Source organism: Podarcis melisellensis, assembly GCF_964234715.1.
Source record: "Podarcis melisellensis genome assembly, chromosome: 2".
NCBI classification, from domain to species: domain Eukaryota; kingdom Metazoa; phylum Chordata; class Lepidosauria; order Squamata; family Lacertidae; genus Podarcis; species Podarcis melisellensis.
In genome coordinates this window covers 55,698,174-55,725,071 of record NC_138529.1, presented here as the reverse complement: position 1 = coordinate 55,725,071, position 26,898 = coordinate 55,698,174, and the positions used below count along the sequence as shown (strand labels likewise).

General features: G+C 41.6%; 1 protein-coding gene across 3 annotated transcripts in view; it reads left to right on the top strand.

The window, feature by feature from the left end:
• FSTL4 (follistatin like 4) overlaps positions 1 to 26,898 on the top strand; it is a 350,480-nt gene that overhangs the window by 290,277 nt on the left and 33,305 nt on the right. For 2 of the 3 annotated variants that reach the window (XM_081893315.1, XM_081893314.1), the window contains exons 7-8: positions 6,232 to 6,398; positions 15,688 to 15,808. The exons of the other annotated variant lie outside the window; for it this stretch is intronic. In XM_081893315.1, coding sequence (XP_081749441.1) covers positions 6,232 to 6,398; positions 15,688 to 15,808 — 288 coding nt within the window. The remainder of the gene's footprint in view (positions 1 to 6,231; positions 6,399 to 15,687; positions 15,809 to 26,898) is intronic. 3 annotated transcript variants of the gene reach the window in all.

Below are 26,898 nucleotides of genomic sequence, written 5' to 3'. Positions count from 1 at the left end.
TATTTATTCTGAGCTCAGACAATAATCTTAATAAATAATCCTTTAAGAAGATTCATGCCCGATACACACAATAAACTATTTTCACTATTTCAGGCACTGAAAGGCATCTATGAGCAAATGCAAGAATAATTAAAAATTAGTAACAATCCACTGCAAAATGATATGTCCGGAGTTTAAGCAGAAAAGATCTAATTAAAGATACAAAAAGCATTTTCAAAACGAAAATTGAGTTCTCGGTGTACTACTATAGCATAAGAAAAGTAAAGCCTATGACCAACATTTGCTATGTAAATTATCTCTAAGCCATGCTAAATCAATGAGTTTTGTTCTGTAGATGCTCAATTCCAGGTTGCTCTCAGTAATGACCTCAATTATACATGTCTTCATTGTGAAATTATGATTGCCGTTGGTGGGCTGCAGATGACAGCAGAGAAAAGATTTCTGTGATAAAATAGCACAACTAGTAATACCTGACTCAATTAGCATGCAGAGGTTGCTACTGAAGTCAGTGCAGTTCCTTTCTGTTAAAGATGCTCTAATTTCAAAAAAGGAAGAAAATATAGGGGGAATATGCAAGGGTTTCTGGAGTTTAATATACAGTATACTGAAAACTTAAACAAGGCATTGGATTTTAGAATCACATGGGGCTGTTTGTATCCAGTTTTTGCCTTTCTGCTGGTTACGTTCTTGCACAATGATCCCACCAGTGGACCTGTTGCATTGGTTTCCTCCATTGTACAACATTATGAAAGGCACCTCCACTAGCAAAAGGGCTATTGTGCTGGCAGACCGACAGCACTGGACACAATCTTTAATTTCTTAAATGCTGCATAACTAGCAATGGCCTGGACACAACCACTCAGCCCTGTTCAGGGAGGTTGTTTTATTATTATTATTATTATTTATTATTATTATTATTAATTCTACAACACATCACAGACTGTGACTTTGGACACTTAGACTGGAGTTGCTACAACTGTGGAGTCAAGGTCTCTCTGAAGTGAGTTGACTTCAATCTCAAAATGTGCAAGTCACATGAAGATCTTAAACCCTTCCCCCTCCCCTCCCAAAAAAAACCACAACCCCAAATTGCTGCAGAAATGTTGAGAACTGAATTTAAGATTGGAAAAATGAGAAACAGAGAAAAGTGGTAGTGACAGATCCTTCCAACCCCAATTTCACGAGAACGGAGCACTCAAAATTGTGTCATAAAGAGCCTGCTGATAGATTTTAGAAGTGTTTCATGGAGTCTAAGTCATTTGTGAGAAACAGGATTAAGGAAACCTTATTAAAAGACATAAAATCCAATGAGTGTACCCTTACTTTATTATACCTCTTCAAAAGCAAGCAACCCTCATTAAAGCCACTAAATGTTACGTGTTATGCTAATTACTAGTTCTTTTTCCTATCCAGTACATTCCAAATATAGCAGTGTTTTCATTAAAAAGTATGTTTGGGCACCAAGTGCCTACTTTTGTTGCACATATAACCAGTGATGCATATGACAGCACAAACTGAAGAAATGATCACAAGGGGATGTCAGAAGCTGCAATTATCAAGCCATAATATCGTTGACTAAAGATAGAAGGTGCAGAGAGGCAATTTTGACCAGCAATCCAAATGATACAGAATTTATCTCAATTTACAGAGGGAACACTGGCTTCCAGGGCAACATTTTGCATAGAGTCATATATCTATTAGTGCACTATGAAAATCTGCCCTCCGGTGCCCTCCACTTTAGAGTCCGTTAATGAAAGGTACTTGTTTTCAGTAAATGTGACCTTGTTTCTGAATGGCTTGCTCCAAGGGCATGCACAATTCTTGTTTTACTTGCTCAGTAATGTCTGCAGAAAGCACAACAAATATATTGACATGGACCTCTTCACAGAGTGCCCTCTGCAGAGTCAAATGTGCATGTGGCCTGGCAACTGAGGTCGTACTCTGTCATGTAATAAGACCCAGACAAAGTGTCACTTGATAACCTCTATCCTGTGACTCATGCTCAGGTGCCATGGAAAACAAGATATTTGAGTATCAAGATATTTGAGTATCAAGATATTTGAGTATCATCTAGTATGGGGCAATTGTTCAGCCCAAGGGCCACATTCCCCCAGGCAAACTTCTGAGGGCTACATGTCTTTGGGAAAAATAAAGAAAGGGAAAAAGTGGATAGAGCAATGGATGCCATTTCTACTTTTGTACAGTAGACTAGAGAAATACAGTGGTACCTCAGGTTAAGTACTTAATTCTTTCCGGAGGTCCATACTTAACCTGAAACTGTTCTTAACCTGAAGCACCACATTAGCTAATGGGGCCTCCTGCTGCCACTGTGCCCCCAGAGCACGATTTCTGTTCTCATCCTGAAGCAAAGTTCTTAACCTGAAGCACTATTTCTGGGTTAGTGGAGTCTGTAACCTGAAGCGTATGTAACCTGAAGCATATGTAACCTGAGGTACCACTGTATTGAATGTTTTTGCATAGACACACCCCAGATCTTTTTTACCCCCAGTCAAACATTTCCAGGGCACATTCAAACTAGGCAAAAGCATTTGAAGAGGGTCAGAGAGGGCTGGTGAGAGGTGTGGCCTAGGAAAACAGGGTGCAGGCTGGGGAGAGTTTCAAGGCCCCCAGGCCTGAGGCTTCTGATCTTCCTATTAAGTGGAATTTACATTTTTGAATTTCAGAACTTACTCTGAATCAGGGCTCCCTCCCCTCGCAAACCCCAAGGGGTAGCATTTCAGTGCCTCTCCATAACGAGACTTAATGAAAACAGAGGAGGGTTTCGGTGTGTGCAGAGTACTTTTCCTTCACCAAGCAAAATGATCTCTTAGTCATCTGTGATCATTAGAAATAATAGCTCTAAAGCATAAGGCATCATAACTGAAAGAAAACATCCTGACACTTCTCACTGAAGAAATTGTATTTTTTAAAAAAAATCAATTTCAGGTGATGTATTTATTTATCCATTTTAGTTAATTACATGGTGACACCATCACCCCTAATGAGGTCTGAGAACCTTTTATGTGTCCAGGAATGCTTTTCCAACTTGGCTAAATTTGTTGATACCAACAGCTCACTGTAATTTCTATTTGAGTGTGTTCTGTTAAATGCACCCAACCTATAAAACCTTAGCAATAAGAAGCCCTTTCCATGATGTGAAAAGGCGAATACATTGAGAAGCTAACAACATGCCACTACCATTTGCAACAGAGAGAGTCAATAATTTGGCCTATCTTTTCTTGTATCATCTGGAGTGCTGCTCAAGGTACTTTGCCCCTAAAGGACCTCTAGGATATGTCAGATGCCCTTATCTGTACTTCATTGTGGCTACTTAATTTATCTGGACATAAATAAAGAGAAGTAACTGTGAGGCACCAAAGGGTATGTGATCTGCTTGCCCAGTGATTCAATTCCTAATCAAAGTTTCTCTTAAAGGCAAATCAGCCTTGACACTTATAAAGAGGAACTAGGTTGCCTTGCTGTTGCCTTCCCTACAAATCCAAGGCTGTCTGAACCTAAGGATTGTGTTGTTGCACAACTCTGTGTCTATAGCCCTGCCGCATGTGTACGCATTTAATGATTTTTTTAGCCCACTGCTTACTTAAAGCCTGTGTTTCCTGCTTGGTTTAGCCACTTTAGCAGCTTTTCTTAAAGCTGTTAAAGTGAGGGAAAAGTACTTAAATCTTTCCATGTGGCAAAAATATTGCCTCTAGAAAAATGTGAGCTTTGTTGGGAAACTGCTCAATCCCAGGTCTGATTACTCTTGTTACTTCATCACAACGAGGGTCCTGGAAGTTCCCATCAAGCTTTTATTTCAGTGATGTCAAGCTTTATTATTTCTCTTTTTTCTTTTAACAAAAGGGGGGGCACCTTTTTTTACTGCTTTCCTCGTGGCTGTTGCAAAATCTATCCAGCAGACAGCAAAACAACAGAAATCTACAGGCACAACGTTAACATGAATTCCAGCGATGTCATGCCTCCTGGAATCAATGCACTTACTGTCATGTTTGTCGGGCAGATATAGATTGGACCAGCATAGCACCAAAAGAGGTGTTGAATCCACTGCTCCATTGAAAAACAACAACGATGCAACAATCTCAATGGACTATTAACTTGAAAGCTCAGTTTGGAGCATTTTTTAAATGTGTGGTGCAGCTCCAAGGCCTTCCTTTTTTTGCCAGTGCCTCAGATGCTGAGCCAAGAAGATGCACCAGGGAATGGTAAAACTGTAAACGTTACAGTTTTGACAAAGCACTTTGATTGCTCAGCCCCGCCTCCCTGTCTCTAGTTGAAATGCTTAATAACAGCTCTCTCCTACTGACAGTAATTCCACCATCAAGTGTCTTACCTGTCTGCAAAGCTGGGCACACCCAACAAAGTGCTTGTTGTCATATTTTATAACAGCTGGCTGTGCAAATCACAATGCTGCTATTGTTTTTTGAGCAGGCAAATGAACAGATGTCGGGATCCTGATTGGTGTTATTATCACTGGGCAGGTGTTAATCAAAATGTAATGTTAAGGGAAGGAGAAAAAATTTGAACGCTAAGAATCAATTCACACAAAGCGATTTAACATGGTTCCCTGCCCCCTGCTGAAGAAAGAAGAGCAAATTCATTTCCTCCAAGTACAGTGGTACCCGGGTTAAGAACTTAATTCGTTCTGGAGGTCCATTCTTAACCTGAAACTGTTCTTAACCTGAGGTACCACTTTAGCTAATGTGGCCTCCCGCTGTCACCGTGGGGCAGTGGCACAATTTCTGTTCTCATCCTGAAGCAAAGTTCTTAACCTGAGGTACTATTTCTGGGTTAGCGGAGTCTGTAACCTGAAGCGTATGTAACCTGAAGCGTCTGTAACCCAAGGTACCACTATAACAGGGAATTTGGATGACATTCCACTTAGTATCCCACACAAAGTTGCCACCTTTTCCTGGCAGGTCTCCTCTGCCTTTATAGCAGCTCGTTTTCAGGTTAAAAGGTAACCTCCTTCTAGCGTTGCATCTCCATGCTTGGTGGAGGGAACTTCTCCAATTTAATTTTCTGTATGCCATGCAACTGTTAAAGGCATTAGGAAACCTTCTGTTAGAATGTTGGCAATCTTAGTTTTCCTGTATGGTATCATAATCTGTACAAAGATAATTGTACAGAATCTAAGCCTCACTGAAGGACCATGGCTGAGTAGAAGAGCACATGCTTTGCATGCCAATAAGAACCAGGATCAGCTCTCAGCATCTCCCGTTGTGGCTGGGAAAGACTCCACTCTGAAACCTTGAAGATCCACTGCCAGTCAGTATCAACCAAGGCAGAATATATATTGCTGATTCTCCTGCAAAAGTATCCCCTTTCCTATAGGAGGAGGGGAAACACCATACTATGATGTACCAGTACCTAAAGGGACCCCTGACCATTAGGTCCAGTCGTGGCCGGCTCTGGGGTTGCGGCACTCATCTTGCTTTATTGGCCGAGGGAGCCGACGTACAGCTTCCAGGTCATGTGGCCAGCATGACTAAGCTGCTTCTGGCGAACCACAGCAGCACTCGGAAACGCCGTTCACCTTCCCGCCAGAGCAGTACCTATTTATCTACTTGCACTTTGACGTGCTTTCGAACTGCTCGGTTGGCAGGAGCAGGGACCGAACAACGGGAGCTCACTCCATTGCAGGGATTCGAACCGCTGACCTTCTGATCGGCAAGCCCTGGGCTCTGTGGTTTAACCCCCAGCGCCACCCGCGCCCCATGATGTACATACACAAGGTGATTTCAGATGTGTAAGGTCATGTGTACATTACTTATCTCTCTGATCCTAGAAAAGGTACTAGCATGGACATTCCACAGGTGGTTTTAGGAGTACATATTAGAAACTTCAGAACTCTGCTTTTATTCATGCTTGTCTGTTTGAGGAAGGAGATGTAAATATTATTATAGTTTGCTCTACAGTCTATTTAATCTGAATTCGATTTCTGCAGGGTACAAATGAGAATGGAAGACAATACTGTCTTTTTTCCCTACATAGCTGGAAGGCTATCTGACAACCAAGGAAGCATGAAATAAAGGATTACATTGTAATCTAGGTTTATTGAGGTATATCCCATTTCATGTTGTTGTTCTAACGTTGACCTTTTTAGCAGTTCATACCTTTGCTATTGCTGAAACCTCCCCAATCAGTGAAAAGGCCAGATTTATTTCATGGATAATAATAATAATAATAATTACTTTTGTTCCATTACTTTCGCAGAGGTGGTCCAACTCACACTTTCTGAAGAGCAGAAGGTCAGCGTTACCACAGTAACTGTTGGGCTGAGCACTGTATTGAACTGTGCTATCCATGGACCTCTGCGGCCTCCAATCATCTGGAAACGCAACGGGGTTGTGTTGAACTTTTTAGATCTGGAAGATATTAATGTAAGTATTCGCTGACAGATATAACAAATGGGGGTCTGCAACAAAGTGTTGCAGTGTGGAGTGCTTCTGTTTGGCATTCCAGTCCAGAACATTTTGGAATGACGTCTGTGAGCATTTATGGCACATTTGGGATATTTGCCAGTCAGAAAGGGGTAGTTTTCTTGGCATTAACTCTTCCAAATCATTATGCTCTGGTAGGACCAAGGTTTCGTTAGACAATTTGAAAATTGAACACAGTGCATTATCTCTCTCGTGGTAAAAAAAAAAATCTGCATTATTCAATGATCTATTTAAAGGTATTGAGGGGGAAAGGGAGGGAGGGAAAGGCACTATACTTCTTAATGTACTTGAAGTCAGTTAATTAAATTACTTCATTCCCCACCCTTTTAGCATGCCTCAAGCAGCAACTCAATTGCATTTCTACTTTTCACAATAAGGTTAGCAATTTAGTTAATTGGAAGTGCAACAGGAGATTAATTGTACCTTTTAACTTCAAGGAAACCCTGCCTGCTTCTGGCACAGTCAAAATAACTTACAGGCTTGGAGAATTTTCAGGCACTTGGGTGTGTGTAGAAATCCACATATTGTATTTCAATTAAGCTATTGTTCTTCTAAAAGCTAACAGCGATCCAGAAAATGATATCAAAATAAGAACCTGGATTGCAGCACAGAATCTGATATCAACAGGACCCCATAAGGTTTCAAAACAGAAACTGATAGCATATGACAACAAAGGAGTAGCTCATCCTGAATGTCCACATAAATTAAAAACAGGAGACTAAAACATCCTTGCTCTGTTTTTCTGTTTCCTTTATGTGATGTTTTGATTGACACTAAAATTAATTATTTTTTCCTGTTCATTTAATGAGAAGTTTTCATAACCAGTAGAATAATTTCCCTTATCAGCCAAGACCTTAACAGTTTCATCGCACAACTTTCTTACAAAAATGTTGTCCTGGTGGCACATGTAATTAAGTCTATTTATGCCAGATTGTCAGGAAAACACTCCAGATTGTCTAGATTGAAAAAATAATAATGTTTGATAGTAATGAATACTCCTGCTGCTTGGGATGCATTTCAAAGAAGCTAGTTCCATTTACTCACAAAAGTTAGGAACTTCAAATATGAGAATAATGATTGCTAACTATCATTTATCCTTCAATTGTCAATACTACATATGGGGTGCGGTGAGGGGAATAGATGACATGGTTCATATTGCATTAAGTGATCAATATCCTGGTAATGCCCTGCCTTGTAGAGATGTTGATTTACAACAGTTTTCACTTCCCTAAAAGGCTTCCAGTAGCTTAATTATTATACTATGCTGGCAGCGTTTCTACAACACGGAATTGGGCAACACATCTACAGCCTACTACAGAGGCACATTTAAAATTGCCTGCACTCTTTTTGTGGAGGAAGTAAAGTGCCAATAGTTGTATCTTCTTGTTTTTTTAAAAGAAATAATGAGTGTCTGAACAAAATGGCAGTCGTAGGCAACAAGAGAAGAGATGATTGTGCTCTATACTCATGAGTACTGCCACAAAGAAACCACAGGTTGTGGTTACCATCTTTCTGATGTTAATTCTTACACCCATGGTTGAAACTGCTGTGAATGCCCTTCTTCATATACAGATTTTAGAAACTCAGGTGGATGGATTTGTCCACGGCAAGTACACTTGAGAACTCGGAATAACTATGCCTGTAATCTTGCCCTATGCAGCCTAGCTGGCTGATCATTATATCAATAAGACTACCCTTTGCTATTCATTGCACAGGACAACTTACCACAAATCCACATTTAGTCATTACTCCCAAAATATAGTTTTCATCACCTATCATTCTCCCCCACTGTTCTCACAGATACTGAAAGTTATTTCCTGTCTCGAGATTTGATTTAAAGTCATCTGCAAGGAAGCAATTGCCTTTGGGGGAGGGGGGGTTTGCATAGGACACATCAGGGAATTTAATGCAGGGAGGCAAATGTTCTTAGAAACTAGTTTATAGCTTATCTTCCCACACCTTTGATGAAAAATCAATAGTTCCCCTTCAATGCCATGCTCCCAGGAGTTAACAAACTGCAGCATGCAATTTGTTTATTACCGTTGCTTGTGTGTACCACTACCTGTGACAGATACAGTATGCCTGGAGGTACTTGTAAGGAATACATGTTCAAAGTTAAAGCAGAAAAATCAGTGGCTCAGGGTGCCAGAATACTGTTGGACTTGGGACAGGAGACCCAGCCTGAGGGACATAAAGGAGGCACGCCCAGCCATGAAGCTGACTGGCTTTGGGCAATTCTCTTTCTTAACCTAACCTACTTCATGGAGTTCTGATAAGGATCAAAGAGAATATTTTTAAAAAAAACCTAGTAAATGTCAAACATAGAAGATACTTCACACATTAATTCATTTGCCGCAGTTATCCTGGTGTTTTCTCATGTGAATTGTGAAGGGCACTTGCAGAAACATAGAGTGGACATCTGCTGGTCTTCCCTGACCTTTTAGAAATATCCATCTACCCTTCACCTTCAAGATTTTCACTGTGGGGAACACTGTAGCAACTGCCATTGCTTCACAGAGTGTTAAGCAGCTTTATATGTCAAGCGTGCAAAGGGTGTTCTCTCTGCCAGATCCAAGATGCTAACAGTGGACGTTAACGCTGCAGGGCTTTACTGCCTAGGCCAAGAATCTGATGTCAAATATGCAACCTTTTAAAGTTAAATAAATGTTAAAATAAAGCAGTAGAAAATGATTTACAATTTGTACTCTCCAGAATCCTGGGATTCCTTTGAAACTTATCTGGAATTTCTCAGTAGAATTAATAGTAATAGCAGACAAGCTTCCCTAAAAGGCACCTTGCTCACTACTACTGCGATCACCTACTGGGGTTTGTTGTAGGGCACACTTTTTGTTCCTTCAGGGCAGCAGTGAAGTTGAAGAGGCCTGGCAAGGGCATTCAAATGTGCTTGGCACCCATCTTAAAGAACTTCAAAGCCCTCTGCTTCTTGCTGGCAGAAGAGTAAATGTGGAAAAACTTCCCTGAAAGTTTAAAGTTTGAAAACCAAAGAATCTCAGTAGCTTCCTCAACTCCAGTTTACCCAAAATTGTACCTCACATACCAAAAGCAAAGGAACATCCATATTGTTTCATGAAAACAGATAGGATAGGCCCAAAACAACAGGCTGGATATGGTGCAGAGACCTCACGATGCAGGCTAGATACAGTGTGGGGATGTCATCTTGAACCCAAAGGAGTCAGGAATAAAAAAATCTGCTGAGTGATGGCTAGGCCACCCCACGCATGATTTAGCTTTATAGCTCATTCATTCAGAGGAAGTGCAAACCCTCCCAGAATAAATATCTCCCTGAGAAGTTTCCATGCCTCTTATGTTTTTCCTAGAAACTATTTGGAAGTTTCACCTGAGGGGAAGAAATCTACATATTTGCTTTCCTTAAATTACAGAATTGATCAGCACGGAGTAAGACCAAGAGCAAACAATGCTAATGAAACGTACATTCCCAGCTTGTCTCTGGAAATGAATTATTAAGAGGGCCAAAGAAAATGATTTAGGTGTCCATAACTAATTTAGATGTTTATTGGTTGTGTTTACATTAATCACTCATGAGTCTATTGTAAGAATTAAGATTAGGGACAATTTGATTAGTATGGAGAAAGTAATTTTCAAAGTGATAGACACTGGAGATTTTGCAAGAGACAGATCTCATTAGATGCTAGGGTGGTTTGTGTTTTACAATCCTGTGAGCATCAGTACAATAATGTTTCTGATATTGTGAAGAATAAGCAATATTTTCAGAACAAAACTGGTACAAGCTATCATTTATAAGTCCTTCTCCATTAAATAAAACAGGTGCTCTGTTGAGTGCAATTAATACCACCACCAACAACAACAATAATAAATATGAGCCAGAGTTCTAGCACTGAAGGGAATCATATGAGGCTGTGCATAACTCTTTTGTCAGCTGTATTTTGGGGATGCTTTGAAATATGGAATGTCCAATGTTATAGCCAGTGGTTGTAATGTTAGGGGCCAGAAGCAGCTTCTGGGGGGGAATCATCCTGCCCTTTTATTGCCCGTCTAAAGTCAAAATAAGGGTTTGGGGGCAGCATTTGTGATGAAAAGCAGAACATAGTTTGGGTAATTAAAACATTGACCTGACAACCTATCACTCCATATCCAGCAAGGTAAGCTGACAAGGGGACTGCATTACCTATTGGATCTTTTCCATCTCTCTGATTTCCCTGTTAAATAAGTCCCTATTTAGGCAAAGAATTGCTTTGGATTCCATATCTGCATGGAAAAGACATGCTGGGCTCCTCAGGTGGAACTACTGATACCTTAAAGTGCTTCAATCTGTTCTTTATACAACTACATGTCCTACATAGAGTATTCTCCTGCAAGACCAACCTTTTCACGAATGAAGCCCAACCCCTTAAGGGAAGTGGGATGGAGGAAGGAGAATCTCCCATTCTCTTTGGTGCTTCCATTTCACCCATCAATACCTCTTCTTTTAAGATTAGCATCCAGGGTGAATGACTCTGACTCCTGATGGATAATCTGTTTCTATTACTGTTCACACCCAGCATACAGCTTATTAGCAATTATCTTTGACCTATTATCAAAAGTTGGAACAGCTAGTATTTTCATTGTTCATAATTAAGTTGTGATACTCACATGAAAAACAAGGTTTCTCACTCTCTTTCCCAATTTGAAAGGTTGGCAAAAGTTCTGTCTTAAGTATAAAGGTAAAGGTACCCCTGCCCGTACGGGCCAGTCTTGCCAGACTCTGGGGTTGTGCGCCCATCTCACTCAAGAGGCCAGGGGCCAGCGCTGTCCGAAGACACTTCCGGGTCACGTGGCCAGCGTGACATCGCTGCTCTGGCGAGCCAGAGCTGCACACGGAAACGCCGTTTACCTTCCCGCTAGAAAGCGGTCCCTATTTATCTACTTGCACCCGAGGGTGCTTTCGAACTGCTAGGTTGGCAGGCGCTGGGACCGAAAGACGGGAGCGCACCCCGCCGCGGGGATTCGAACCGCCGACCTTTCGATCGGCAAGCCCTAGGCGCTGAGGCTTTTAATTGTCTGTAAATTGAGTTCATGAAATGAGATTGGGAGGGAGGGTTCAATCGAGTTTTTTGTGATATTTTAACCTTTGTGGTAGTGTTCTTTAAAATATTATTCCTTCTGCATCATTTTCCTTCTCCCCGCTTTAAGAAAAAAAGAACAGTTTTCTGAGTGTATAATCTGTACGATTGTGACAATACGAGAAAATGATCACACCTTATCTGTGACACAGATCTTGCCACCCAACAAAACTGATTAACTTGTTCTTCTTCGTTTGTGTGAGATACTTCATATCACATTAATTTTGACGGGTTAAAAAGCTAAGCCAATATCATTAAACGGAGATTGACACCCACCTTTTGACAGCTGTTGGTAATTACTGGCAATAGAAGCACTTGATCATCAAACTAATATGACAAGGCCTCACATGTCACCCTTTAAGCAGGTATTTATAAAGTGCTGGTGCTGATGTAAGGAAGAGGCCAAAGGAAAATGAGCCAGTGGGTACATGCCCCACAAACAGCTACCACCACACCCATAGCAGGACCTGCCAGCACTATCATGAAGCACAACAAACCCTCTGAGAAGGGGTTCCTGCAACTGCAGTCCACTTCCAGCAGAGGCAGAAAAACCTACTGTGTAAGAGTAACTCGTGCAGTCGGTTCCACATCATTCTGTAGGGTTTCCATGATTCCAGAGCTGTGTGTCATTAACAATTGTGCAATGGGGAGAGGTTTCACCTGCCAAATTTCTGCAAGTTCAGCTCTGCAAAAATAAATAATGAAATGAAATGTAAAAGAAAGGATGGTGAATGAATAGAAAATAGTTCTGATAAGAAACTAAAACATTGAACCAGTTACAGATAGGTAGCCGTGAATAGCCATTGAAGCTATTCTAGAAAGGAGTTACAGAAAAGGAACCTGACAGTTAGCCAGACATTGTTTTGTTTTTTTAAATTGTCTGTGCACCGTTGTGGCTTTTAAAGGATTATTGAATATAAAAGCAAGCCGAGATCAATCCAGAATGCTGGTTTTTAAACTAACAAAGCTTGAAAGTGTACTGGGATCATTTAAGCAATATTCTTTTCCAAGGGTATTTGTAAAATGTAAAAGAAACCCACTAGAGGATACAGACTTTTATTTCAAAGTGGGGAAAGTGAGGCAGACCAAGAAAGAAGCAGTTTGCTGCTATGTGTATATGTCACTGAAAAGAATATAGGAGCGTGAACTTATGGAAAGGAAACATTCGGTTAAAGCCACGAACAATTTCACAATGCCACGCCTGCTTTTTAGCAGGGATGAATTTGCCACACATGCCTTCTTGGGAGATGAGGGAAATTGGCCTCTTCCTTGGGAATTACCTGGGCAGGAAGAGAGCGATCAGGCTGCTATTTAAGTCTGCTGTCCATCCCTTAACCTTCTATTTTGCAGCATCCACTCTTTCTAGGTTTTTTTGCTAGGCCTGAGTAATAATTTTTAGGGGAGTGCCTGATTGACCCATAGAATTCCTTCTTCACCCACTATAGGATCCTTTGATTTGCTCTTGATATATGTACTTACTTGGTCTGCTTTGGACTCAGAGCAGGACGGTAAGGGAATTCAAGAATTTAATAGACAGGCAGTCCAAGGCATGATGGGGGCTGGCAGCAGTCTTGATTCACCTTCTGCAGCCTTTGGCTTAGGTGGAGATCCCTGAGCTGCCTTGTAGACCTGGCATGGACACCTTGGTGAACACAGGACAGTGGGGCCATTTTGAATATCTTACTTCAGAAGTCAATAACAAGTGTGATACAATTTATTAGCAATAAGGCAAGGATTCTGAGTGATTCCTTCACTGCCCTTTGGTTAACGAATTTGTGTACATTTGATAAGGGTGGGAGGGAGGGTCTACCATCCTTTTAAAAGTGTTTTAATAGTGTCTGGAGAAATGTCAGTCTTTGGAATTTTGGAGGAGAACCACAGCTGTCTAAAAGATAAGAGGGTTTTCTTCCAAAAATCCTCTGTAGGGCTTCCCACATTTCTTCAGTGGGCACCTAATTTTCTGGGGTCTCCTGGATATGAGCCTTTCTCTTTTGGTACCACACTGGAAGTTCCCAGTAATACTCACATATCAAAGAGAGGATATTTATTCTGCAGGCATAATTTATTATAAGCACTGCAAATATATAGCCCGCATTAATTGCAAAGAATCAAAAATAGAGTTTAAGCATCATAAATTATGTCTTTAGGCAAAAGCTTCTCTTTGGTATATGGGAATGAAATAATAAAATAGGACTTTACATCTTTGAAAAATGTATTTGCTCATACTATGCATCAGAGTAAAATAGATCATCCATAAAAAGACAATTTTAGAGCACCAACCAAGTGTTCATAACATTAATCAGAGATGTCTATTAGGAAGCAACACATGAATGACAGAGGATTTTTATTGCTTTGTTTTTCTTCAGCTCTTTTATAAATCATCTCATAAAAGTAGCCATCTAGTTTTTATTGATTTAAATTCAATCTAGACTATAATATTTCAAGCATAACAATGCCTGATAACACTAGTACTTCCATCAAAGTCTGCTTTCGGAACTGGTGCAGCTCAGAAGCTTGCTCTCATATCCTCTTGAACTTTGGTTCAAATATGAGGTACCACATGTGTGAGAACAGTTAACAACTCACAATCTTCACGCAGTGTTTGCTTTTTAAAACCTAGAACTAACTGAGTGCCCTTGTGGCTTGGGCCATGGAAACACACCACACATGTTTGAAAATGCAGACTACATACTTAGCGGCAGTGGTACACAAAGGGGCAGGACAACCACCTTCTGACATTGATTCTATTGCCTCTTGCCAGACATGGATGGTGCAGGGCAAGGCAGTGTGAGGTCAAGGGAGCTACATGTTACATATCCAGAGCTTCCTCAAGCTCACTGCCATCTCACCCTGCCCCATCCCAGTAAACACAGCACTGCCTTCCTCCTCCTCATTCGCCACTGCTGGACCTGCATATTGATTGCTTTCCTATTTAGCACTTTCCTACTTGGCCCTCCAGATACTTTTGGACTCCATCTTCCATCAGCCCCAGCTAGCATGCCCAATGGTAAGGGATGATGGGGGGTGTAGCCTAACAGCATGTGGAGGGCTGCAGGTTCCCCACCTGTTATGTCTCAGTTCTCCGAGTTCTGAAGTCTTTTATTGGGTCTGAAGAGTTAAACTCTTTGCCCTCGCATTCATGATTATTTTCTGCCTGATGTTTTATTAGCCTTATTGCATAATTGGAGGTATATAAGGCACTAAGGCTCTGCACGTAAAGGGTTTTATTTAGCATGTTTCATACATTAAGCTAATTAAGGGAGGGGGAAATCATTCTTTAACTTAATTAAGTATGGTTTTTAAATGTGTACTTTTGGGTTTTGTATAAAAGTATCAGCACTTCAGCAAAATCCTGCATGCTAATGAAAGCAGAAGAAAAGCCGCAGCCTGTGTTTATTCCTCGATATATAGGCTTATGAAGCATCATTTGCAGTAAACCGATAAGCAGAACGCAAGGCCAACAGAGCCACATTTTGAAACCTAGCAAATATTTCAGCTTTTCTAACATAATTATAATTCTAAATTACACCATAAGAACTAGAAGCACAGAGCAGAGTTCTTCTCCTTTTTTTCAAGCAAAAAATAAAGCACATTTTAGCCAATTAAAAATCAAAAGGATTTTTAAAAAGGAAATGCCCTTTCTTCTTCTTAACTCGTAACTAGGTTTATTGAACAATAGCAGAAATCATTGACACACAGTGCTCTTGCAAATAATTGAAAGCCTGTTTCAGAGCTTCATTTAGTAGGCAGTTCTTTCATTAACCGTATCCATAAACTAAAACCACATCCCAAAAACAGTTTGCCTTGTAATTTGTCAAGTATTCAATTGTCAGGCTGGATTACCATCATTTTATATAAGAGTCCCATTTTATTTTATATTAGAAACCAGGGAGCTTTTCAGATGAGTTAGTTTTAGTTTCTCCCATTTATGTATTGGCAGGTTATCTCTTATTCATTCCATCTTACAAATCTGCGTATGTAAAAATACCATGTTGAAAATGTAAGCCCCATTGAAAGCTGAGCAACTGTCAAAACACGCAAAGTGTTAGCATAGCCACTTGCAGCATTTAAAACAAAATTGCTAAATGATAGGTCTTTTCCCCTCCCTTGTCTTTTGTTACTTACAGGATTTTGGAGAAGATGATTCTCTCTACATCACCAAGGTAACGACTATTCACATGGGCAATTACACGTGTCATGCCTATGGCTATGAAGAACTGTATCAGACCCACATTCTTCAGGTGAATGGTTAGTAAATGGCACATGTGACAATTCGCTGAAATGTTCCTGTGAGCAATGCTGAATGTTAATATTGTTCTCACAAAAGCAACAAAACAAAAGCATACCGCATCTTTTCACTGCTACCCGCAGAAGGGGAAAGAAACCTGTTATATTGTTAATTTACACATTGAGAAACGGCAAGGGAAAAGAAAGCAGCGATAGAGAGATCAACCGAAGAGATATACAAAATATTTGTTAATTTTTTTTAATCTATAGCAGTGATGGGTGAAAAGTGGATTGGGAGCTACTGGGAGATCTCTGGCTGATTTGCAGTCGTAAGGCTTTCTGACTCCGAATGGCAACAGCAAAAAGGCACCTTTCCTTCTGATTGTGCAACAGGCCTTCACTTTTATCTCCTCCACTTCATAGAGCTCCATGTATACCCCAGAAATCTGCTCTGGAAGGTCCCCATATCACCGGAAGCAGATTTTGAGGATGTGCAGGAAAGTGAAATCAATTGCATGAGTATTTCACTCCTGCATAGACAGTACTGGATAAGGCCCTGTGTCTTACCCTGGGCTTGGTTCATAGCGTTCTCAAAAACAAAGTAGATCCATCAGTCCTGAAGTCTGCCTACCCTTGATCTACAGTTAATACAATTTATCAGTAGAGCGGTTATGAATGTTTCCCAGGCCTTTGTCAGTTATCATCAATCTCGTGGGCCGACAACTGTTTCCTTGGGGTAAAGTTTTCTTTTCTTGGTCACTGCCATTTTAGCTGCCATTTTATGAATAGGGCTATATGCAGCTTCCAGACAGGGCTCCAAGCACAAGTCTGAAGCAGGGTTGTTGTTTTTAGGCCAGCCTAAGAAAAGAAGAGATGAGCTTGCAGGATGGGCTCTGCTTAAAGGAACAGTGTGTGGTTAATCCATTGTGGCTGGGTGCAACAAATTGGTTTGACTTATGTTTTGTGTGTGCGTTCATATATATGCAGCTAGGTGGGCTGTGCATGTTTCAGGGAGGAAAAGAATTCCCTTATTAAAATGTTCTTTGTGTGACAACGAGGAGTGGTTTGCCCAGCAGGGCAGAGCAGCAGCAGCAATACCTCCTGGCAGGAACGCCATTGTTGCTTTTACGAGGAAGTCTGAGGCAGCAAGATCAGGGCTGTGCAGGCACACAGATAGAGCCAATCCAACACAAATACATACACCCTCCTGGTCTGCAGCAGTAATACCTCTTCCAGGAGTGTCTGTTGCTGCAGCTCCATGATACCAAGTGGCCTGCTAATGATAATTTCCGATAAATGCTGGGTGGGCGGGTAGCATTTTAAATGTATATTTTATTTTTTGTATTTTCTTCGTTGTTTTCCACCTTAGGCAACTCTGGGAGGAAGGGCAGGGTTAAAATGTTAATAAATACATAAGCCAAACAGCTTGCTCCTCTGTATCTTTTCAGATATTCTGGAATGTTACTGGTGTCAGGCAGCAATGTAGATTTGTTGCCATCCCTGAGAATCCAAGCCCCAGAAGGCTTTGAAACTTCAAAAGATGATTGCACAGAGTGGGACATTGTAGACAGTAGATCAAATCCAAGGCTTCCTCCAACCTGTCTTTTCAGATACAACAAGTTGAGGGGGGGGGTATGTGTTCTTTGTAGATGAAAGCACAGGGAAGTGAGTTTCATGTTTGCTTTTATATATATCTGTAAAACCCTGTGAGGCATCCTCTCCTCAAAGGGCATCCTTCTCATTACAAATCTTCTTCCTTGTTTGCCTTGTAATACGTCCAAACAGCCAAGCGCTAGCAAACATGTCAAGTGTGTGGACATCAGTTTCGACAGAGTGGTGTTGGAGTCTTATGCAACACTGCAGAGTGATGCCAGAGCCTGTGAGAAAGATTTGTCTGATGCAGTGTGGAAGGTTCTTATGCTACCTCTTGAGATTTCTCCCCAAAGTGCCTTGTTGCAGCTCTTAATGTACTTCACCCCCATTGCACAACTCTTCTTTTTCACTCCAGTGATTACATGTTCCGGCAACTGATGTTGGGGCAGTGGATCAAAAAGGGATAGCAAAACAATGCTGTTTGACCTACAGAAGGCAGTGCTAGCATTTCAAGATGGGTTCTTCTTCAGGGATCGCTTGCATTTCATAGTTTTGCAGTCCGAGGACAAGGTCTGAACCTTTTCCTTGGACTGAAAGGCAGAATACTAACAAAAGCAAGGAACATGCAATTAGACTAATATATAAATTAAGTGAACTTAGTAGAAAATGAGAGATAATATAATAGCATATGATAATATATTTTAAATGCATAGAGAATCAGCATTTGGGAAAATAATGCTCTAGTTTGGTGCTGCCATTATGAGCCATACCATAGCACCTATTTCACAAAAGAACCTGGACCAGTAATTCAGATTCTAAGAAGCTGCCTTATTATAACAAATTGGGCCATTGGTTCATCTCGCTCAGTACTGCCCACAGCAGCTTTCCAGGGTTTCAGACATTTCCAGCCCTACTTTAAGATGCCAGCAACAGGACCTAGGACATTCTGCATACAAAGCAGAAGCTCTGCCATACATGCTCCCAATGCTCATACAAATACGCTAACAGTAACTAAATATTTAGGCCTATTCCTTTTCCTTATCTCAAAGCAAAGGCACCCCGTGGGGCAAGTCTGTAGATTTTAGTAAATGCTGGTGCAAACCTCTTTTTTCCCTACCACAAAATGTGACCCACAAATACTTAAGGATTATGTTGATAAACAACAATAGTTCGTTTGTGCATTTTCACTTCGCACTGAATATTGCACCCATTTAGCACATCTGTGACCAATTCCATGAACATGGTGCCCAGTTCGCATTCCTTCTATTGTTGAAGAGAAGTGTGTTATTTTTCATTATGTATCTTCCAGTTGGGGGACTGACACTTTGCAGGTGGGGGAGGCTCAACCTCCCTCCCTTTCTCTCTCATCCTGTAAAGCATATTTTGTTCTTCTGTGCACTCTCTCCTTACATCAGCTTCCCATATCAACTGAAGAAGATGGCGATGTCACTCACCTTCTTAGTTCCAATCATTCTCCCATTCAAATCTCTCTAGAGACATCACTACCTATTTCTTAAGAATTATTTTCATCGAGAAAGCATCAGACAGCTATCCTTGCCCATTAGCTACTCATCTGCCATACAAAAGGAAGATTATCCAGCAGCTGTAACACTAGGATAGCACAGACACTATCCTAAGGAATATGCATATGGCACAGAAGTTTCATATGTCTGCCCTTAGAACCTGTACATAATCTGTAAGAACAAGTGTGTGGACCTAGCATTATCTGAGCAGCATGGGAGATGATGCAGAATGTGTCTTTCCAAGACTGCTCCAGCAGTCAAAAAGCCCAAGTCGTGTGGGAGTACTCCTTCCCTTGTCAGCCTTAAATCTACCAGGAACTGGATCAGTCCCTGTGGAGGCTGGTCCATTAGAGCAAATGGGGCACTGCCCCACCAACCTCTGTCTGCCCTCAGCCAGTCCCCACCTGTCTCTGTCTTCTTTCTTAAAATCAGTCCGAGGGGTGATACTGTCTGTCGGCTTTGTACTCCTTAGTCTCAATGTTGCCCCTTAAAGAACTCAGTGGGAAGGATGAGAAATAACTAGTATTAGTTCAATCTGCCTCACTTTGGTTCTGGCTCCACCTATTGTTGGTCTCCCACCCTTCCATTCAACCAATAGGCACCAGCCACCACTGACAAATTCTGAGAAATGTGGGGGAAAGCTGCATTGTGTGGGGATCTTCTATGTCAGCAGGGGATTCTGACATTACCAAAGTTGTGTGGGAAAGACACATGACACAGAGCTTCCCAGTCTGTTGAAAGAGAGTGAAAGAGGAGCATGAAGTAAAATACTGTATGGGACATTTTGAATAGGATAGTTTGAAACAGCACCATTTTGTGAAAAGTAAAACTACCGATGTTTCTCTAAGTTCTGCTCTCTTTCACAACATTTCTTTCAAGAAGATGGAATGAATCTGGTTCAATGCACTCTGTGCCTGTGAATAGTTAATAGGGGTCATAAAGAAACGTAGGTATGCTGGTAATATGCTTTCTCCCCTTATATGTGCTCATATCACATTAGAGTTTTGTATTTTATACATCAAGTTTAGCGAAAGAAAGGCCATTTATCATTTCTAACAGAAAGCTTTTTGGGGGGATAAAGAGCCTCATAAAACAGTAATCTGCTATGAAAATGGATAGTTTGCAAACCAAAAGACCCCTGAGTGCCAGGAATCATTTTCCTTGGTTGCTGCTCCGTAGAATAAGTTGACATAAATCATCGTAACGTCTTCCATGAAAATGGCTACCAAAGGTGGTTGGCTCCTCAATCCAATTTCAGAGATCATCCAAGAGAGCTCCCTAGTAATAGACAGCCATTTGGAACAATGTAATGTGTGGCAATCTGGCATTTAGAAGAAAAACAGAAAGGTAGAAAAATTCCTCCAGTTTTAGATCACAATCAAACGGCATATGAGCGATCTGTCCATGTAAATCATTGATGCAACATCACAATGTTCTTTCAGCTGAGAGCTTTACATATGAATCTGAGTAGAATTTGCCTGCTTGCACATTTGGGCAAACAGGGGTTATTTCCCCCTACTCTGTACTGGATTCAGGAGGTGTTCGTGTTTAGAGGTCAGTGCTGTTAAATAGATAGGTTTGGTTTCATGGTTAAGTCGGTCACATTGCTGGCAAGGAGGTGTGGGAAAGGTTAAGGTTAGATAAGGCAACAGGAGGGCACCCTTAGGCACTGCTATGGATTGTGAAGGTCATAGGGTTCATCCACACTTCCATTTGCCCCACTTCTTTCCCCTGGAAAACCCATGCTTTAGTGCTGAATCAGAGCAAATGGCAATCGAGTTTTCCACAGAGCAGGTTTCCTGGGGGGGAAGCAGTAAGGCAAAGGCAAAACCACTTGGACCCATGTCTAGATAGCACAGGACAAGCAGAAAACCACTCTGGCCCATGCTTCCTAGGCCAGGTGTGGACAAGCCCTTAGCCTGTTCTGGAGACCCACCTGCCACATCTTCCCTGAGTTATGGGGCCTTGGATGGGGTGGGGCAGGAAGGGGCCCTGGCTTTGGAGCTATGCCTGTTGGAGATAAGCAGTGTCCTGTGCACAGCGGAATGATGAGAAGTATGTGCCAACATGCTCTATACTGCTTTATTTACATTTCAAAGCTGGTATGTTACAGAAAAACATCTTGCCTCTGCCGGAGCAGAGAAAGCGTCATCTCTCCTCTAAAGCACGGAGAGAATCTCAAACTGAAACTGCAAAGAACAGTGAAAAACAGGAAACCAGTGTACGTCATATCCAGTCTCCCGTTCCCGTGGGAAAACCTCCAACAGTACAGACTCTGTGGAATGTAAACAACCTGTCTTGTGACAAGCACTTCGCTGCACAGAGAAGAAAGCAGAAACCAACATCCTCCCCCTTTCTGTGAACATCTCTGGGCAGCGTGTTCGTACAATATCAGTACAAACCCAACTTCTGCACATAGGTACAGTGTTGATCCCTTGATACAATCTTGGACAATACATCAGCAGGAATTTCATTACCTGGCATATAGGACACCGTTACGAGTCCCTTCTGAATACGTTCCCTAGCATGTTGCAACTTCAATTGCAAGTGCTTCGTGCTTTGCTTACAACCTTCAGAATTCAGCAAAGCCAAACATGCTTTGTTGTCCTGGTAAACCTGGATTGGACATTTGACAGGAATTTTCATATCTTTGCACAATTGTAACAACCATTCACAATCTTTAAGTGAATAAGACAGGGCATTCAGTTCAGCTTCACAAGTACTTAAGCTAACTGTTGTTTGCTTCTTGCATGACCAATCAAATAGACCCTGATTGTACTTATAGCAAACTCCAGACGTACTTTTCCTGTCTGTAGTGTCACTTCCAAAACTTGCATCTGCAAATATCTCAAGACCACCAGACTTCTGATTGTTAAATCTCAGTCTGTAATGCATAGTGCCTTTCAAATACCGCGCTATGCGTTTCAGAGCTTTCCAATCCTTAACAGTAGGATTGTTGACTTGTCTGCTTAGCAAATTACAGCTAACAGCAATGTCAGGTCTTGAACATCTGGCAATGAAGTTTAGCTTGCCTAGCACACTTCTGTACAGTGTAGTGTCAGAAAATGCTTCTTCAGTGTCTTCTACCTGATAACCTGTTATCATTGGTGTGTCCACAGGGTTAGCATCCATCAGGTTTAGTTTGCTTAACACATCAGCAATTTTCCGTGACTGGTGTACTAGAATGTTACCATCTTGATCTCTCTCTATTTCAAGAGATAGGTAGTTGTTTACCTCACCAAGATCTTTCATGTCAAAGTGCTCTTTCAGTTGAGCTAGGGCGTTATTGTACATTGTGACATCTTTCCAAAAGAATAAAAGATCATCAACATAAAACAAACAATACAGTTTCTTTTGCCCCTCCTCTTTGACAAATACACATGGATCAGCTTTCCCTTGCTGAAAACCTAGAGAAAACAATACTTCAGTGAGTTTTGTGTGCCAACACCGTGCACTTTGTTTGAGACCATAAATTGACTTTTTCAGAGCACAAACAAATCCCTGTTTTACCTGTACGCCATCAGGTGGAAGCATATAAAGTGATTCATTTAGAGATCCGTACAGAAAAGCTGTATTCACATCATGGTGACTAATGTGTAGATTTTTTTCTGCAGCTAGCTTGAGCATAAGCCTAATGCTCTCATACCTCACTGTGGGTGAGTAGGTCTCGTGATAGTCTTCACCTGGTACCTGTGCAAAACCTCTGGCTACCAATCTGGCTTTGTGTCTGACTATCTTGCCATTTTGATCAGTCTTCGCTTTGAAGACCCATTTGCTTCCAAGCAGTTTCATTCCTGGAACTACCGGAACAAGGTCCCATGTTTTGTTCCTTTCCAAGGAATCAAGCTCAGCCTTCATGGCATTTAACCATGGCTCAGCTTCCTTTGAATCCAAATCCTGGATTTCTTGGAAACTTGAAGGTTCAAAAACCTTCTTGGAGCTTTTAACAGCTGTTACTGTTATCTTAGCAAACTCATCAGCAAATCTCTTTGGAGGTCTGCCTTTTGTGGCTCTCTGTGACCTGCGAATTAGCCTTAAGTCTTCAACACTCTCCTCTTCCTTCTTAGGAGAAAAGTGACCTATTGTGAACAATGGTTCCTCCAATTCTTGATCAGAACTTTCAGAGGGTCGCATAGAGGCTTTCGCACTCTTGAAATCCTCTGAATCATCTGATTCAGTTTCAGACTCAGAATCAGAACCTTTATCAGTGGGTGTGGGTTGTTGCGGTTGCTTTTGACTATCCTCAGTCTCATCACTGTCATCAGGATAACATTGGAAAATTCCCACATTCTCCCCCCACTTGGCATTGTACTCAACACTTCTTGTGAGCTTAATCTCCTTAGAGTCAGTCATCATTATTCTGTAAGACCCTTTCTGATAACCTAGAAAGATACCATGCAATCCACACTTGTCTAACTTGGAGTGTTGTGGTGAGTGAACCCACATGTCCGAACCAAAAATTTTCATGTGTTTGATGTATGGCTTCTTGCCAAACATCTTCTCATAGGGGGTACAGCCAATCGCTGAAGACAACCTGCGATTATAACTGTAAGCGAAACATGAGAGAGCTTCGGCCCAATAACTCTCTGGAAGATTTGCATCATGCAGCAAGGTTTTTAACCCTTGAAGCAACGTTTGATTTGCCCGTTCCGCAAGTCCATTCTGCCATGGCGAGCGAGGACTAGACAAATCGTGTTGAATTCCTTTCTCAGACAGAAAAGCTTCAAACTGCTGAGAAGTGAATTCTCCCCCCCGGTCAGTGAAAATAATCTTTATCTTCTTACCATGCACATTTCCCAACCAAGCACAGAATTCCTTGAACCTAGGAAAAGCCTCTGATTTCTGCTTGAGATTGTACACAAAAATATACCTGGAAAATGCATCAATAAGAACCATGAAGTACCTATTTCCACCCAAAGAGGGCGCTAGTGGTCCAACCAAATCAGCATGAACAACCTGGTATGGTTCTGTAGCTTGCCTACTAGACACCTTACCTTTCGCAGCCATTTTCACCTTGTTTGCTGCGCATGCCTTGCACTTCATGTGGTACCTGCAGGGTTTAATAGTCATACCTTCAACCAAGGCAGGCATTTTAGATACTGCCTCAAAATGCAAATGACCAAATTTCCTGTGAAAATCATGAATACATTCTGCATGCAAACTTTTGTTAGAACCTGCAATGCAACAAGTGTCATCCTGCACAACATCATCATAATACAAAAGAAACAAACGACCAACAAATTCAGCATACAATTGATAATCATTTTTCTTGGTGATGATGCATCTATTGTTTTTAAAGGAAACGTCAATCTTCTTCTCAATCAGCTGTCCAACGCTGAGCAGATTATGTTTCGCATCCGGCACATAAAGAACATCCTGTATCGATAAGTCCAAACTGTGAAGAACAACAGTTCCGTAGCCTTTACTGGGGATAGTGTGGTCATCCGCCTGGTGAATTGCACCTTCCTGCGGTGTAAAAGACACAAACAGTCTCTTATCGTTGCACATGTGATGCGTTGCAGCTGAATCAACAACGAAGAAAGATTTAGACGTCTTCTGGACCTCTGCAACCTCCGCAACCTTTGTAACCTTTGGAGCGTAGCGTGAGACCATTGCCTTGTGCTGCGTTGTCCTGGACACCGGACCTTTGCCTTTGCTCTGGCCTTTTCCACGCGATGAGCTTTCGCTGCGCTGCTCTGTCTTGGCCCTGGGATATTTGCATTCCCTCTTCATATGGCCTAGACGTCCACACGAGTAGCATTTCACTGCCTTCAAAGCTTTGGCGCCATCTGGTGGTTCCACTGCACTGCGGGATGACGTCTGTGAAGACTCCCCATTTCCCATGCAGCCAGCACCCCGGCGATCTGCTTCATTCTGAATCATGGCAGTATCACAGGCTACTGTGAGTTGAGCATTTGGCTGATCAGTGGTATCAAATTCCCCACTTGCCTCATCCAGCCTTCTGCAGCTAGCCATCATGACTCTGGCATTTGCCTCCTGCATCATCTCTGCTGCTTTATACAAGCTGCGTCTGTGTACAGCTGCTTCAATCCAAAAGCAAAATCAAAACAGCCTCTGCTTGTGAGCATGTGCCGCTCTTCTGTTTAACTGCTTTGTTTATCTGCAGCTGCTTCAAACTGCATTCCAAAAGCAAGTTCAAAAGCGAAAGTCCCCTTGTGCTTTCTCTATGCTGCCTTAATTTCTTGCTGTGTCACATCTGCAGCTGCTTTACTCCAACAGCATTTGCAAAAGTTACTTTCGATTTCCCCCAGCATAGGAAAGTGTTGCTTTTAGCCATTTGCCTGTGCCTCGGCAAAAAAACGGCTATTAAAAGTTCAAAGTCCAGCCATAAAGCCATTAATTAGAAGCTGGCAGGCTGCCCGGAGCAGTAGCACATACCTTCATCAATCATTTTGACGTGCAGAGCAGATACCGTGATCCGTCCCTCTGCTTTCCGATGCTTTGCCGGCACTTCGTCTCTTTGCTCCTTTGTTCCTTTGCCAGGAGCCCGACTTCTGAAGTCCATTCCCAAAACACTGCGTTTTTCTGGGCCCGGAACCAAATGTTGGAGATAAGCAGTGTCCTGTGCACAGCGGAATGATGAGAAGTATGTGCCAACATGCTCTATACTGCTTTATTTACATTTCAAAGCTGGTATGTTACAGAAAAACATCTTGCCTCTGCCGGAGCAGAGAAAGCGTCATCTCTCCTCTAAAGCACGGAGAGAATCTCAAACTGAAACTGCAAAGAACAGTGAAAAACAGGAAACCAGTGTACGTCATATCCAGTCTCCCGTTCCCGTGGGAAAACCTCCAACAGTACAGACTCTGTGGAATGTAAACAACCTGTCTTGTGACAAGCACTTCGCTGCACAGAGAAGAAAGCAGAAACCAACAATGCCTTGTCATGCGCTTTGAAATAGGCAGCTTGACTCACCCAAGGTTGAGCTTAAATTAGGTTCCCACTCTGTAGTTTTAGTTTAAATAAATTTTTGCCCTAGTTCAACTCCTCATTTATGTCTCACCCATTAATTCTCGGTTTCAGTCACAGATAGATTGGTACAGTCATTCCTTGCTTCCAGTGCACAACTGGCAGTTGCCATCACCCTCATGTCGTCTCTGAATCCTCCATTTAAGGGAATAAAAGTAAAATATTTAAAAGAGGTTGGGTGAAATCAGGAGTGTATTGGAAGTGCAATGCTCCTATGGAAAGTGAAAGACTAATGTGCAGTGCCCACTAATCCTTCTGAAATGGTGACATAGTAATTTCACTTTGAGGCAATTTTAATGGAGAACTTTGATTCAGTACTGCAGGTGACTAGTGACAATCCTTTCACAGGATAAATGTGTGCATTCAGGGCTGCTGCTGAAACATATGGGAAAGCTTTGTTCCATACTTCTTTGGGATCCTCAGAGAAATAAGGCGATACCTCAGCCTTTATTAATTCCAGTTGACAAGTCTTGATCATATGGTACTGAAGTCTTTGTTACTTTTGCCACTGGAACAACCACCTTGAAAGCATGCACCTATAGAAACCTATCCAAGCCTTCTGCAGCCCTATTCTCTGGCCCATCACTAGCTAGAACTGAACAGGCAGATCCCAAGAAGACAACCTTCAATGGTATCTGCACAGCTATAGAACTCTCTACCCAGGGAGACTCATCAAGCCTCCCCTTTTCCTGTCTTTAGATACCCATTGAGAACTTAATTTCAAAACAACCCATAAGGCTTTCTACAAGTGTGTTTTATGGTTCTTTTATATATAGTTATGCTGTTGCAGCCACAAACATATTTAATTGATGTGTTGCTGTTACACTATTTTAATGCTGTGAGTTGCCTTGGGAAAGTGTTTCATTCATTCTTTCTTTTAAAAAAGGATGTTAAATTAATAAATAATAGAGGTCTAACAACAATGACTACTTTGCAAAGCTTTTAAGGTTCACTTGGTAAATCACTGTGTGGGAAGATGGAGAGGGAATTATTATTGTTGTTTAA